Raw genomic sequence first — 16,808 nt, forward strand, 5'->3', positions numbered from 1 at the left:
TTCTTCAAAATAAAAAAAAACTAGCTACCCTCGAGAATGTCGAAATGACGTTATTTTTTTACAACTTTGCTGCCCTCCCCTTTCTTCACGTCACTCTCAAATTGTCAGATTACGGGAATATACACTTTTTAGCAGGTGATCAACTCACCCTACCTTAATCTGACGCGCTCGAAAACTTCTGATGATCAATTTTTCTTTACTAATCTGATCCTTTATCCTTCACATGCGGATATGTATATGGGGCTCATATTTGGTGGAGGTACTCAACCGCGTATAAGATATCCCCCTGTATATTAATCTGCCGCGCTTTAGTAAATCCCGAAATCCCCACTTGGGCTCCCCTATTATAATTGATTTAATTGAATTGAGCGACATTTAAATCAGTGCACCTTTGCCAACGTAACAAGAGTCGATTAATTCCATCAGCATGAAAATTAGGTAATCGGGAATCGATAAAGTTAACGAAGGTCGTTTCTGTAAGGTCCTGATTGGCAAAGGTTCTACCGGTAAGAAAGTTATCGAAGTGCTGAAAATATGGTAGTCGGTTGGCGAGAGAACTGGGGAATATGGTGCGTCAGGCAGTGCCGGCTGTTGCTGACGCAATTTTTAATATGTTTTTTGTGAGGACAAAACGCAGTTGTCCTGATGAAAGAAGTCCTAAACAGTGGAGTTCGAGGTGTTCTGAGTGGAACCTCAAAAGATACAGTTCGTTACGTATTTCTAATATGTACTGCGCTCTTGGTGGAATTGAATGTGCTAAGTTACTTGAAAACTTCACGTGAAAGTATCTATAGAAGAGAGACAAATCTCCAACCTTTCTTCGATGATCCAGGCTATCAACTTTATACGTAATATTCGCGTCTCCAATCAGGCGGGCAGAGCTCCATACACGAGAGCAATACTCCGAAAGAGGTCTGATCTTAGCTTTATAAAGCATCGAAAGTTGCTGAGGTGAGTACAGTTTTCTGGTTCAGAACAGTGTTCCAAGATTTTGAGCTGCAGCCTTCGTAATTCCAGCGACATGATTGTGCCAACTCCCAACAAATCTATCAAAGCAGAAAGGAGAATTGTCTGACCTGACATTATTATATCCGGTTCGGAGACATTCATCTTCTTCGAGAAAACCGATACCTGGGTTTTTGTGGCATTGAATTGAACCTGGTTACTTTCACCCCAATTCGAAATCACTTCTAGATCCTCATTAAGATATGCAACCTTCTCCTGACGGTGAAGATGTGCCTCCGTAGCCGATGTTCTGGAATCTAAATGGAATGACGAGACAAGTGTGCTTTCGTCAGCAGACCAATATATTGGATCCTTGGTTTTATTCAATAAGTCGTTGATATACAATAAAAAGAGGGCTTGGACACGGTATGGATCCCTGGGAAACACCAACGTTGATGGTGAAAGTATGCGAAAGATGTCCATCGACGGCCACTAGCAGGAAACGTTCTCTTAGGAAGCTGAAGAGCCATTCACAAAAATGATCCGACAAGCTATAGCATCGAAGTTTGACCAGCAAACCCTCTTGCCATACACGGACGAAGTCCTTGGAAATATCAAGCGCAACAGCTCTTGACTCTCCATGTTTCTCGATTGCGTTATTCCAAATATGGGTGACATACGATGGAAGGTCGCCTGTTGATCTTTGTTTCCGAAAGCCATATTGATGATCGCTGAAGATGTTGAAGCCTTCCAAATGGTGGTTTACGACTTTCTCCACGATTTTCAATATCACTGATAGCAAAGTAACTGGTCTATAGTTATTTGGAGTTTTTGCCTTTTTTGGGAATAGACTGAACGCGAGCAATCTTCCAACAAGAAGGGAATATCCCTTTCTTATATGACAGGTTGAAAAGTCTGCCAATCAGGACCAGACGCCTTGTTGATGTTCGCCTAACTAGACGATGTCGAAAAGTAATTTTCGGCGTTGTGGATTTCTGTGTGGGAATAGTGGGTGGTACCTTTTCCAGAAAATCGACTGTGGAGTGGGACGCAAAATGTTCAGCTAGCAGATTTGCCTTGCCTTCTCTACAGCTGTTGTTGCAATTGAACCAAACGCTTGTGTTAGTGGTAGAATTGGGATTAGCAAGCAGTTTATCCTTAATTCTCTGATTATAAAGTTCCTCGCTTTCATTTATCCTAAATGTGCAGTTGTTGCGAGCAAATTCAAACCCAGTTTGGTTTTCAGCACTGGGATTTTTGCGCCACTGCCGGTGAGCGAGATCTTTGGAGGAGATTTCCTTATAATAAGTATCTGCTGTGATGGTACGGCCCAGTTGGAGAAAGATATATTGAGTGTTTTTTGTGGATTTGTGCCTGAGTCCTGTTGTCGTAGAGGAACCACTTTCATCACACGTGACGATCCGATTCAAAACCATGTAAAATCGTATGGGAGCTGACGCTTAGTTCTTTTGCTATTCCATGCACCTTTTGTGATGGGTCAGTTTTTATCAGGTTCCACAAATCCTCTTCTTGAATAATTGTAAGTCGACCACTTCGGGGCCTATCTTCGAGTCTGAAATCTCCAAAATAAAATTTCTCAAACCAACTTCGAACAGTGCGTTCATGAACACTATCATTGTCAAACATGTTGGTGATTTTTCGCTCTATTTCGACAGCGCTTTGATTCAATTCGAATTCGTTTTTCACCCCTACTCTAGTCCAATAATTGTTCGGTTTCAAGCTTCGAAGAGAGTATAAACGCCTTGGAGTGAGCCAATCCTGGAAGATTCTGCCAGAAGTCCATAAATCTTCTTGCCACTCAGGTGTTCAATCATTGTTGGGCAAAGCCTGAAGCGATGGCAATTATAGGTTCTGGTCCGATGAAACTGCTTGCAGCACCCTTCTTTTTAAGAGAGTCAGCTGCCTCATTGCCTTCCAGATCAGTATGGCCAGGAATCCAGACTAGAGACAACCTTTTAAGTCTTTCTATTGAAGATAGTCGTTATTGGCAATTTGCTACCAATTTAGACGTTGCTCAATAGGAGTCAAGAGCCTCCAACGCCGCTTGACTGTCCGAGAATATTTTTTCGACTTTTGTATGAGGTTTGATCCTTCCAATCGCTCCGCACACAATCCAGTTGCGTAAGTTTCCGCTCGAAATACAGTCTCATAGGTTCCTAGGCAGGTTGATATCACTGTCCTGGGTCTGCGACTGAAAACACCTGCACCGGAGCCGGAAGGTGTATTTGATCCATCTGTGAACCAAGGACTATCTGCTCTTAATATTTCCTTCTCTCGGAGGATCCAGTCTTCTTCACTCGGGAACAGTACTTTATAAGGCAGTTGGTAGTTGACAGTTGGAGGCATAAAGTCAGAGGTCATTTCCAGAATGCTGTGACTTCCAGTGTCAACCAACAGTCTGTTGCACACTGCAATAAATTGACTTGTGCAATTGGCAATATGCACAAGTCTATATGCAGTCCATTCAGCCACTTTTTCCAGAAAAATGTGGAGAGGAGGTAGATCTAGAAGGATCCACATGGCTGCTGACGGTGTGGTACTGATGGCACCACTGATGGCCAGACAAGCCTGTCTCTGTAAGCCAGAGAGCTTCGCCTGGACCGTTTTCTGTAAAGCCTTCGGCCACTAAACAATTGCACCATAAGTGATCATTGGTCTGACAATTTGTTTGGGACCTAAACTCCAAGTTTTGCTACAAATCTTCCGACATGCCCATAGGAAAGTTTAGCTCCGTTCCAAATGGAATGACCTCACCATTGAGGGAAAGTGGCGTTAGATCGTCCAATTTTCTCCTCCTGGTGAAGGGGAGTATCATAGTTTTGCTGGGGTTGACAGACATCTGCTCCCACAGGCACCAACTGTGAACAACGTCCATCGTGCTTTGAAGGATATTACGAGCTACCCTTTCCGACGTGGATCTTGCCAAGATAACAAAGTCATCTGCATAAGCTTGCAGATGCCTTTCTTCTGATTTTTTTTCTGACCACAGAAGGAAAGATAGTACCCCACCTTGAGGGTCGTCTCTGCTGAACCTGAACCTAATAGTCCCACCTTGAAGAGTCGTAGTTGCAGTTCTGTTCACCAGCATGACATAAATCCAGCCAGGATTGAACTGAACAACTACTATAAATATCAAGGTTCTAAACTATTTGAGATTGAAACTGTTAGTCAAAATTCCATAAAAACTCTATTTCTTTTCCTGATTTTGAAAGAGAGGGTCAGGGAGACAAAGGAAGTTGATTAATTTGTTGTTGAATAATTAGGATTCAACTCAATGATTAATTTTGGACGCATTAGCAGTTGCTAAACAAGCACTCAGAAAAATACCCTAGTTATCGCGTTTCAAGAGACCAAAGTGCTTGACAAAACTATTCTGCTATCACCCAAAACTATATAAGTAGACAATTCAAAAATATAGAGACACTTTCAATCAAAATGAAGTATGTCGCACTCAACGATTTGGCAGTCCAAAAATATATTAAGAAATTAGATATGGACAGGCCAAGACAAAATATAAGACTTCAACATAGAAAAAATTTTCAAAACATTTTTTTTCTGTCATAAAACCAACCAAAGTACCCTTTATAGCGAAGATTAACTGAGCGTCAGTAGAGATGAAACAAAACAAAAACTACATCAGTGGACGTCAATTTGCACGTCAAATCACTCAAAATTTTTTGTCGATTTTAAAACTTTTACAATTCCTTTTCAAAATTTTTAGTGTGAAAACATGGCTTGTCCCCCACAATCATGCTGTTATTGCCCAGGAACACCAGGTTAGTCAAGTTATATTCAATATTTGATGTGGAGCTTTTAAATATTTGCATTCGCTATGAATCAGTTATGAGAAAAAGCATAGTGTTACGATTTCAAGACGGTGTAAATGATAGATTCATTGATATATACTTCATCGTATATTCTTAAAAAATGAACTCTTAGATAGACCCCAAATCTGTGTGTCAAACTGACAGATGAACAGTTTTGATGATAAGGGGAAGCAAAAGACCAAAGATAGATGCAACATACATATTTCTTGTATAAACATCAACATAGTACTCTGAATATTACTTGCTGTGCTAAAATTGAAACATATTTATAGTTAAAGCATTTTTGTATGGCATTTCATTTAAATTGCTCAACAAATGTTATTGGCATTTCAATAAAATCCCTCAACAGCACCATTTCTCATCACAGATGAGAATTTTTGCGAGTGAAATACTACACTTTTTCTATGACTCATAACAGAAATATTCCAAAATGAAATTCATTTGTGGAGCATATTCTGAATGAGAGGAATATCATTGAATTTCAAACATTATACAATCTACAAAATCATGTGAGAGTTATTTGTTCCACTAGGCAGATAAATAACAGTTTTACTGCCGCGGCTAGAATTTTACGAAACTAGCCAAGGCAGTAAATCTGATTTTCTGTCGTGTGACACATAATTTTTTCTCCGATTGTTTGTACAGTGTGTTTGAGAAATCGAATTGAAAATAATTGAACTATTATTACAAATGGCAAAACGGATTATCAAGCCAGTGGAGTAATATTGGAAAATTGTTCGCACATACTATAAATAACCACAACAATCATTAATATTACCGAATTTAATCTACTTACGTAGATGGTCTCTACACCCATATATGTTGTGTCTGCATTTTAATTATTCTGCCGCCTAACCTCACATACACTGTAAGTTGTATATTTGACTGATCTCCTTTTATAGATCTAAACTGTCTTTTTATCCAATTTGTAGCATCCCTGATGATGATAATAATAAAAATGAAATGAAATTGAAAAAAAATAGTTCCATGAAAATTAAAAGATAATTAGATAAGTACTATTCTGGTCATTTCCATATTGATTTCAATCTAAGAGCCACCGGTAGACAGCTGTTTCAGCCTTTTGGCCATCGTCAGTACCGGGCAGACAGTCCTCGATTGAAGACAAAATGTGAATAACCAAGAAAAGTACTTAATAAAAATAACTGCGTAAACGCAAGTGAGACATAAGTGGAACCACATTGGTGTGACCCCATGTCAACTTGCCAAGTTTTTATGTCAGTGTTGGTGGTTTGACCAATCAATCGACAACTGCGGTAGTAGAAATTTGGGAAGCTAACCTGGAATGCCATCGGAAAACGAATACACATGTTTCTAGAAATGATATAAAATTGAGATGTTAATGCAGACAAGCTGCTGGAATATAATTCCATGAAAATCAAAAGATAAATAGATAAGAACTATTCCGATCATTCCCATGTTGAGAAATGATTGGAAAACAACTGCAAAGTTATGGATTTTTTCATCTGTGATTTACTTCCAACTAGTTAGGGGTCATTTCAAGAAAAGTTCTAATTATTGATGCGTCAAAGAACTATGACATCTGCAAACTTTCAAGATCTTGGATATTGTAAATTTCACTTGGTAGGAAAATTTTCCAACTTGACTTTCTACAGCCATGCTTGATCATAAATTAATGATTGAGTTGCTTCATTCTCAGTTTCAAAAACGGGCTTATTTTGAAGCCTAGCATGTCACAAATGATGATATAAATAAAACATGCCAATGTTGATGGAGTTGTATTAAAACAAATTCGTTGAAATGAAAAAATTATGCACAAAATGTCCCTGGAGTAGTGCAAAACGTGTTCAAATCATAGTTCTTTTCAGTTGTTGATAATTTTATATATTTTGAAATTATTTTAAAACGTTTTGTATCGCTTCCTGAAGATTTTGTGTACTCAACCTAACCTAACTATTCCCCTTTCTATTTTGCTTTGGATTTTTTCCATCAACTCTGACACACAGTAATTCGAAAAAATTGTATTTTTGATAACGCCAAGAAAATATATTAACTTTTTTATTAATTAACCCCCCGCGGGCATCAAACCGGAGTTTATTTTGCCACAGAAATTTCGAAATAAACCGAGTTACTACTTTTTATATTGATATTTCAGATTCGATTATGAATTTCAGAATTATGTTGTATATTTTTTCATTGAGTGTAGCTGAAAGCACTGTTATATTGGTTGGAAAATAAACATTAGAAGAAAGCGAATTATTTAAGAAATCCGGCTGGTACAGTTTGAAACTGGGACGCTAAAGAAAAACTTTCACATGAGCATAATGGATTCACATCAATGCATATTTTTGCCAGATGTGTAGAAAACTTACTACCATGGTTCATTTTCATTCGTGTGATGATAGTGGCGTAAAATCTTGAAAAGTTGAAGTTGTCTATGTGGGGGATACTTTTAGTGATAGTGGGGTGGATTAATGAATAATGATATTTTGATTTAGATAAGAATTCTTTTCAGAGTCTTCCCCATTTTAATAAATACATTCATATTATTGATAGTGTTACAATCCTGTTTTTGTTTCAGGCCCATCAGGAAGACCATCACCTGCGCGAAGTGAGTATATTATTTATGAAATATCTCAAGACCAAATCAAAACACTATAAATAGTTTTGTGGAAAACGTAAAACTCATTTGAATATTAATGGTATATTCATGAACAATTTTGTTACGAGATTTTCTCTAAACAATTTTACAAAAACGTAACACGTGTTTCGCTATACAATAGCTTCTTCAGACATGTCTGTACTTACTAAATCTACATATTCAATAATTTATACCTATATTTTTTTTAAATCTGTACCTGAATTTCAAGTACCTGTGCTTTAACTACCCAGTTTGACAATAAATCAATAACATTACCTTGTACAACCAGTACAAATGTTAATATTGTACACTCATTTGAGAATGCACCGATTACTGAAGCTGAAATTCATGCTGCAATGAGATTAATGAAAAATAAAAATTTGAGTCGATCAGATGACATGTCAATACCAGTTGTTAACCTTATTGTATCTCCTCTCATTTATCTAATGAATCAATCCTACATGCTAGACTACTTTTCAGAAGAGTTCAAGTTCAAGAAAGCCTTAGTCATTCCTCTTTTTAAAAAAGGAAATAAAAATGACCTGAATGATTACCGACAAATTTCATTACTTTGTTCTCTTTCGAAATTGTATGAAAAAGTGATGGCTACTAGAATAGTGAATTATTCAAAGTCAAATAATATACCTACTATGTAATAATCAACATGAATTTAGGAAAGATCGTTCCATAGAAACCGCTGCCTATGACTATCTCAATAACATATACTCCGAAGTTAATGCCAATAGTTTTGGGATTAGTATTTTTTTTTGATCTGTCAATGGCATTTGACACTGTTTCATCAGATTTTCTATATATAAAGTTAGAGAGGCTTGGGTTTCCACATAACATACTGACTTGGATAAAATCCTATATGAGTGGTCAGCATTTGACAGTCAAATATAACAACATTGTGTCCAAGGAACATGATATGACATTAGGAGTTCCTCAGGGATCAGTACTGGGACCTTTACTTTTTGTGGTATTTGTTAATGATCTCTCAGAAAATGTTAACAATTGCCACATAACTATGTTTGCAGATGATACCACAATGACAATCACTGGGTCTATACTGGAAGATGTATTAACAAGAGTCAAACAGGTTATTGATAGATTTACGTCATGGTGTGAATGCAATCATCTGGTATTAAATACATCCGAATCTGTTTCGATAAAATTTTATAATAGAAAAAATAACATTCCAGATGAAGTTGATATAACTGATGGAATATCCATGGCACATGATGTTAAATTTCTAGGAACCATATTAGATGAATCTTTAAATTGGGATCTACATATTGATGAGGTTTGCAAGAAACTTAATGCAGCATTCTTCGCGATTAAGCAGATGAAATTGCTTGTACATAAAAAATCTCTTAAGTATATATTTTGCAATGTCATATCCGTATATTTCCTTATATATAAATGCATGGGGATATAGTAGAGATTTCAATAGAATATTTCTTGCCCAAAAGCGCATTATAAGACAGATTTTTGATATGGGATTATCGTGATAGCTGCAAACCTATTCTTGTAAGGTTATGTAAGAAATAATCTTTCATCTTTTGGAACGAATTGTTCTACTCATAATTATCATACACGTCATGGTGGTCTGTTAAGGATACCCTCACACAAATCAAATAAATTTAAAAATTCTCCAATGTACAATGCTATCTCACTTCACAGTAAATTACCTGATTCAATCAAGAAGTCAAAATCATATAAAATCTTCAAGAATAATACGAAACTATTCTTAACAAAAAAATGTTTTAATAGTTTAAGAGACTATTGGAGTGATAATTCCTGAGAATAATTCCCAATTCAATGTAATATATGTATTTGTTTTAAAATTTACATTTATATATTAGGTGACGTGTTTTATGTTTTTATATTTATGTTTTATCTTTATTCTTTAATTTTTTATTCAAGTATGACTAACTATTATTTTTATTCTCAATATGTATATAACATATATTACAATATTCAACGAAAGTCATTTTTTGTGGAGGAAAAAATCAGTTTTTTATCGACCTTTTTTTTGGGTAATTGTTACCTTCCACAATCTGAAAAAATATAAAAATTATAATGGAGAACTTTATACAAGTGTAGAAGGGCAAACTTTTTAGTTTACCCCGATAAGTTACTGCGTAAATATCAAAGTATTTTTCACAAAGAAATATCTTCTATTTATCAGTAACTTGTCGTATTTAACAATTTTGCCTATCAAAAAAATTATTAAAAAATAATACTTATCTTTTACGTTTCGGAGGCCAAAATCTGCCTCCGTCTTCAGAAATGGATAAAAATTCGAATATATACGCAGTTATTCCTTTTTTGAGAGCTTATTTCTTCACTTCTTCGACAGATGTCAAAGAAGTTTTGAAATATGAAATTATGTCAATGTTGTTGATTGACAACTGAAATATTCGATGTAATACAAGGTACTCTCCGATATCAGTTTGTTGCCATTTCGCCACTATCCAAAGTTTTCTTCAAGATGGGTAGCCAAGTACGGTCTATTTCTAAGGAGCTATTCGAGATACAGTTCTCTCCAGACATGAGAATATACGCTGATTCTTTTAGCTTACGTTTCTTAGAATGAGGCTCATTGGTAATCTTTCTTGTCCTATTCCATTCCACCCGATGTTCACCGTCTGATATATATATATATATATATATATATATATATATATATATATATATATATATATATATATATATATATATATATATATTACAATTATTGATTTACCATATGTACATTATGTACCGATGATGGTTAATAAAATTATTATTATTATTATCAACATATGTCAATCAATCAATTACCAGTTTTCACATTTGGGAAACGGAGAGTTTGATTCTATTTAGTCATTCAGTAAATGAGCCGAAATCTTGATTCTATTGATTTCTGAAAAATTCTGAAAGAATGAGTTTCAAAATTTTACCTTCTGAACATAACACGTCATAAGTATTGTAGATTCACCTGTTAATCGTTGGTAGAAAAAATGGGCCAATTCGGTATTCACCAATCATTTCTACTCAACCGTTCAGCAAACACTGTTGCTGAAAATGACTTTCTTCAATAACGTGGGGATTTTCGTCGGCCCAAAAATGGTGAAAAATTTGGTTCTTCCGTAAATGAAGGACTTTCATCTATAGGATCGAATACAGCTTTTCTAGTTCAGGCTTTATTGAAGTTGCTGGTCTTACGGACGGGGTCGCCGGACTCCTGGTCAATGGCAGAAATAAGTAGGGTGAGGGCAACTAAAACCCTCCAAAAGCCTTTGAAAAACATGCCTCCGTGGACCAGCCTACACAAGCTAATGTGTAAGGAATCGTGCCGACAGCTGAAAGGCCGCAGGATGATATGCAGTTACGAACGATCCCCTTGGGGAACCGAGTAATCAGCCTTCCTCTGGTGATGCGGGGCTCTGCCAGAGTTGACCAACTCTTACCTTGCTACTCGTGGGAACACACATGAATGAAACAACATAAAAACGGAAACAACAAAAACAAAAACCAAACCCGAAGCTGGACAGAATTGCTCACCTCAATCTAAGGCGGTGGCTGGGAATGAACAGAAATGTCCACCCCAATCTGTCGCTTGGAATGAAGCTGGACATAACAGATCACCTCCAACAGCAAGGGCACTTCCTTGCCTGGAATGAAGGCAAGAAACCAATTGCCCCTACAGAAAAACTCCCTCACTTGTGCACCTCCACGGAGGGAACCCCAAGAAGGTTGAAGAAGCCGCGCAACGACAGTAATATCGCTGCACTTTCCAAAACCTTCGCGGGGGCCACCGTGAGACACCTCAAGGTTGCCAAAGAGAGTGTGTGTTCGGCGAGTCTTGGCCTACGCCTGCCAATATTAAGGAGATGTCTGCTAGTGACCTGTCCACCTTCCTGGAAAGGACAGGATCGACGATGACCTAGGAGGACAACTCCTCGAGAGGATGTACAATGGGTTACATGTGGCCTAAGTGCTGTGAGTCTACACTTACCCTCCCTACTCTACAGATACACACGCAGTGGCGTACTTTTTTCCCGATATTGTTGGCTCTTGTGCCCAGTGAGACTCCACTGGACCTAATAACTTCAATTCAGTCAGGGCTAAGTAAGTGCCATATTATTTCAAATGACTGTAGCAAATTTCAACCAAATCGGTGTGAAAATATTTATATTTTCTAAACACTGTTTCTTCAAAACTTAACCGTCCTGTATCTCAGAAAGGAAGCAACTCCGGACATTTGTTAATGAACTTCTTTTTCAATACGACCTAACGAATCACCCTCTGAAGTTTCGTACCGCACTTAGGAAACAAACTGTATAAATAAAACATGTCAATGTTGATGAAGGTGTAGCCTGAGATGAAAGTCTTTAAAAATTAAAATAATGTATACACGAAGTTTCCATGAAGTGATACAAAACGTTAATTCCGCCTGTTCATAATTTTATATATTTTAAAATGAATTTAACACGTTTTGTATTATTTCCTGAATATTTTGTGTATTATGTTTTTATTTCAACGAAATATAATGGAACCTACCTATTCCTTTCTATTTTGCTTCGGATTTTTCCGATCAACTCTGCCAGATAGTAATTTGAGGAATATATTATGTTGAGAATGTCAAGAAAATATATTCATTCATTCATGTTTTCACTCTGTTCCAGGTCCATCTGGAAGACCATCACCTGGGCCAAGTAAGTATATTATTTCAAAATAAATTTGGAAATATTAATCTCTCCCAGCTACCTACACACTAGGTGGTTGGGGACCTTAGAATGATCTGTTTTTGGACCAGAGAATCACATGCCCATTGTTGTCCTGAATGAATATTGTGTTTCAGGGTCACCAAGAGGTCCTTTAGCACATTCATCAATGAGGCAAAGTAAGTATTTTTTTAAATTTTTCATTCCTCTCGTATATAAAGATGGAGAAGTAGAGAGACGAAACCTGTCTTTCCTGAAAATCAATCTCTTCTAAAAATATACCCCTTTCAATTTGACCAAGACTCCTTTGGCTGGGATTCAATCAAATGAGCGAATGGATGACATTGCGTACCTTCATCAATGTCATGAGTGGATTAAACTCGTTCGTGACAGAGTCATGATTTTATGAATGAATTCTGTGATTTTTTATAATATTACCCAGATTCGTTGCCAATGTTTTACAGCGAAACATCGGTGTGAGAATGACAGTGCTTCATGTAAGTGAAGATACGTGGAGAGACGCGTGGAGAAGGTAATGTGAGGAGGTCGAACAGACCCAAGCATGTGCCAGGCTCTACAAATTACTCTCGAAGGAACCTCAAGTCTCAATGAAGAATCTGAAAACAAATAGGGGGGAGTATACAAAAACTGGAGAAGAGACTATTAGAGAACTTTTCCGGGTATACTTTTCCGGGACAGAAATTACAAATCTAACACCGGAGTCCAGGGCAAATTCAGAACTGGAGACCCCGTAATCCAGGGAGAACTGGCAAATGACAAAGAAGGTGATAGATCTGGAGAAAATTAAATGGATTCTAAGCTTACTTCATCCCTATAAGTCGCCGGGACCTGATGGCATATATCCAGAATGCTTCAAAAGAGACCGGAAGTACTTTTCTAAAAATTGTGTATAATTATCAGGGCAAGTTTAGCACTGGGACACATAGCAAAAATTTGGAGACTGATCAGGGCCACCTTGATTCCGAAACCTGGGAAAATCGAACAGGACTCGGCAAAGGCCTTGAGACCAATTAGTCTCATATCATTTGCGTTGAAAACGCTAGAAAAACTACTTAACAGGCATATCAGGGACGTATCACTGGGTATCAGACCATTACATCGAGACCAATATGCATACAGGTCAGGTATGTCAATAGAAACGGCTCTATGTCGGGTAACAGAAAACGTAGAACATACTTACAAAAACAAGGAAGTACTTTTAGCTGCTTTCTTGGACATTGAGGGCGCATTTGATGATACGTCATTAGAATCAATCATCCAGGCGTCGAGGAGAAGAGGGATCGACAAGACAAGCTGTAGGTGGATAGAATGCGTGCTCAGGGGAAGATTGGTTTATACAACCATTATGGGGGAAACAGTCGTGGCACGGGTAGCAAGGGGATGTCCTCAGGGGGGGTTCTATCCCCTCTGTTATGGAACCTTATAATGGACGAGCTATTATGTCTCTTGGACCACAATAGGTATAAAGCACTGGGCTATGCAGACGACTTAGTCATCTTAGTCCAGGGTAAGACCCTGAATATTATAACAAGATGGACCAAAGAAGAAGGGCTTAACATAAGTCCATCCAAATCGACCATAGTAGCATCCACCAAAAGGACTAAAACGGAGGGTCTCGGACCTCTAAAACTTCGAGATGAAGAAATACAAGTGTCGGAGGAGGTTAAATATCTGGGAGTAATCCTAGATTCCAAACTGACCTGGAACCAACACTTGGACAGGATGAAGAGGAAAGCGGAGATAGCACTGATGCTCGCCAGACGCACCTATGGAAAAACATGGGGCCTAAAACCAGACATGGTATATTGGCTATACACGATGGTGGTAAAACCCATGATAACATACGCATCTCTGCTCTGGTAGCCAAAGATGAAGCAGGCGACCGCCATCAACAAACGAGGTAAGGTGCAAAGACTTGCATATTTGGGAATGACGAGAGCAATGAGAACTACCCCGTCAGCTACATTGGAGACACTCCTGAATCGATCTCCTTTACACTTTATTATAATGAGGGAGACCAGGATGGGCCAATTCAGACTGGAAAACTCACCAAACTACAAAAGATCGGACCAAACAGCAATTTCGGAACAAGTGGAGGAGCACATATTGAATATGTGCACAGACCACATGACACCGAAGTACACCTTTAACACAAAAATTCATGGCCAAAATCATGAGCCGTGAGTAGTGGAAGACCATCAGTCATCACGAAAACATGTTTGAAAAAAATACCTGGTATACAGATGGATCGAAGACCAAACATGGAACCGGAGCTGGAATATACCGAGCGGATAGAAATTCAAACTACAGCTATCCACTAGGACTATACACATCCGTCTTTCAGGCGGAAGTGTATGCTATCTTACATTGTGCAAGGCTTATTGAATTGAGACCTCAAAGAAATGTGCGAATCAATATTTTTACAGACAGCAAGAGTGCACTAGGGGCTCAGACAAACCCGAAGGTGAAATCAAAACTGGTCTGGGAATGCCATGAAAAACTGAATGAACTTGCAAACAGGAACGAATTAACTTTGTACTGGGTTCCAGGGCATTCAGGAATCACAGGTAATGATAAAGCGGATGAATGCGCTAGACGCGGATCATCAACTTTATATATAGGTCCTGAACCAGCTCTGGGGGTACTAAAATCATTGGTACGAAACCAAATTAGGACATGGACCAATAAGAAGCACACAGAGTACTGAACAAAAGTACCTGGCAACAAACACAGTAGAACCTTCATTAGGGAACCGTCCGAGAAAAGAACCGAAGAACTACTTCAATATAATAGGGACCAGCTCAGAATAATTACCGGTCTAACCGGTCATTGTCCGCTTAGAGGACACCTGAATGAAATGAGGCTGTATAACGGAGACCTTAGCTGCAGATCATGCAGCGAAGGGATAGAAACACCTCTACACATCTTATGCGAATGTGAAGCACTGAATCACAGGAGGCAGGCAATATATGGACGTACGAAATTACGTCCAGAAGAATATGACGAACATCCAACACGGAACCTGTACAAACTAGTACAGGGAACGAGACTGATGGAATGGGTGTCATGAGAAGATGGAAGAATGAACGCAATAAGCCCAAGAGGCTGCAGTGTTTTCTGGAGCCTTGAACTGAATGGACAAGTCAGACAGCTCCCAAGACACCAAAAAGAAGTGAAATTTCACCCCATTCATTTACTATATTCTGTAGCAATCCTGTGAAATATATCTGACTCAATTCCATATTTGGAGTAACGCAATAGAGAAACATCGAGAATCAAGATCTGTTGCGCTTGATATTTCTGAGGCCCTCGACCGATGCTATGGCTTGTAGAATCATTTTTGTGTTTGGCCCTTCAGCTTCCTGGAAGAACGTTCCGTGCAAGTGACCGTCGATGAATATCTCTCGAATACTTTCACCATCAACGCTGGTGTTCCCCAGGGATCCATATTGTCTCCAAGCTATTTTTATTTTATATCAACGACTCATTGGAAAAAACCAAGAATCCAATATATTGCTTTGCTGACGACAACACACTTGTCTCTCGTCATACCATTTAGATTTCAGGACATCGGCTAACGGAGGCACATCTTCACCGGCAGCAGGAGGTTGCATATCTTAATGAGGATCTAGAAGTGATTTCGATTTGGGTAGAAAGTAATCAGGTTCAATTCAATGCCACGAAAACCCAGGCATGGGTTTTCTCCAAGAAGATGAATGTCTCCGAACCGGATATAATAATGTCAGATCAGACAATTGCGCTTTCTGCTTCGATAAGTTTGTTGGGGGTTAAAATGGACACCAATATATCTTGGCACAATAATGTCGCTGGAATTGCAAAGGCTGCTTCTCAAAACCTTGAAACACTGTTCCGAATCAGAAAACCGTTGACACCTCAGCAACTTTTGATGCTTTATAAAGCTCAGATCAGACCTTTTTTGGAGTATTGTTCTCATGTATGACGCTTTGTCCCCAAACATACCCTGAAACTGCTGGATTTCATCCAGAAAAGATCTATTCGCCTGATTGGAGACGCGAACATCACTTGCAATCTTGATAGTCTGGAGCTTGTGTTTTGTCCTTAAAGAAGTTTCTGTCTGGAAAATATTTCTCTGCATGATCTACACACTTTTGTATAGAGAAATTGATTACTTTCATCTCTTCTTTGGAAAATTCTCACATTTTTTTCTATGAAAATGGAGAAATAACCTTTCTTCTCAAAAAAAAAATCAGTCTCTTCTTAAAATATACCCCTTTCAATTTATAAAACATGAATTCCACCATTGTTTTTTTTTCAGGACCGGATAACTCACGTCAACAGCATTCTGTGGCAGATGAAACTCTTAACGAAATTAATGATTTGGAAAATCTAGGTGAGTTTGTATGCAGTGCTCTAGAAAAGTTAGGAAATTATTGAAAGAAACTAATAAACTTCCTTCCAACAGTTCCCTTTTGATAATATAAGCAGGACCTAACTAATTTTGTTCACAATTGAATATATATATATATATATATATATATATATATATATATATATATATATATATATATATATATATTTATATATGTATATATATATATATATATATATATATACATATTATCTGTTTTTATTGTGAAGAAAGATTTTATTGTTCAGAACAGTTGGAAATTGAGTAACTAT

The 16,808-nt window shown here is 37.8% G+C and overlaps 1 protein-coding gene across 2 annotated transcripts in view; it reads left to right on the plus strand.

Annotated features, from left to right (window-relative positions):
• Positions 1 to 4,578: 4,578 nt before the first annotated feature.
• LOC111503392 (uncharacterized) overlaps positions 4,579 to 16,808 on the plus strand; it is a 32,263-nt gene continuing 20,033 nt past the window's right edge. The window contains exons 1-5 of one of the 2 annotated variants that reach the window (XM_074173317.1): positions 4,579 to 4,742; positions 7,354 to 7,383; positions 12,087 to 12,116; positions 12,263 to 12,304; positions 16,444 to 16,518. In XM_074173317.1, the coding sequence (XP_074029418.1) occupies positions 4,697 to 4,742; positions 7,354 to 7,383; positions 12,087 to 12,116; positions 12,263 to 12,304; positions 16,444 to 16,518 (223 nt within the window). In that variant the 5' untranslated portion in view covers positions 4,579 to 4,696. The remainder of the gene's footprint in view (positions 4,743 to 7,353; positions 7,384 to 12,086; positions 12,117 to 12,262; positions 12,305 to 16,443; positions 16,519 to 16,808) is intronic. The other variant, XM_074173316.1, reaches the window with a different exon arrangement.

The sequence above is a fragment of the Leptinotarsa decemlineata genome, unplaced genomic scaffold (assembly GCF_025532065.1).
Source record: "Leptinotarsa decemlineata unplaced genomic scaffold, Ldec_3_MD MMD2_P_RNA_scaffold_12, whole genome shotgun sequence".
In the NCBI taxonomy this organism is placed as follows: domain Eukaryota; kingdom Metazoa; phylum Arthropoda; class Insecta; order Coleoptera; family Chrysomelidae; genus Leptinotarsa; species Leptinotarsa decemlineata.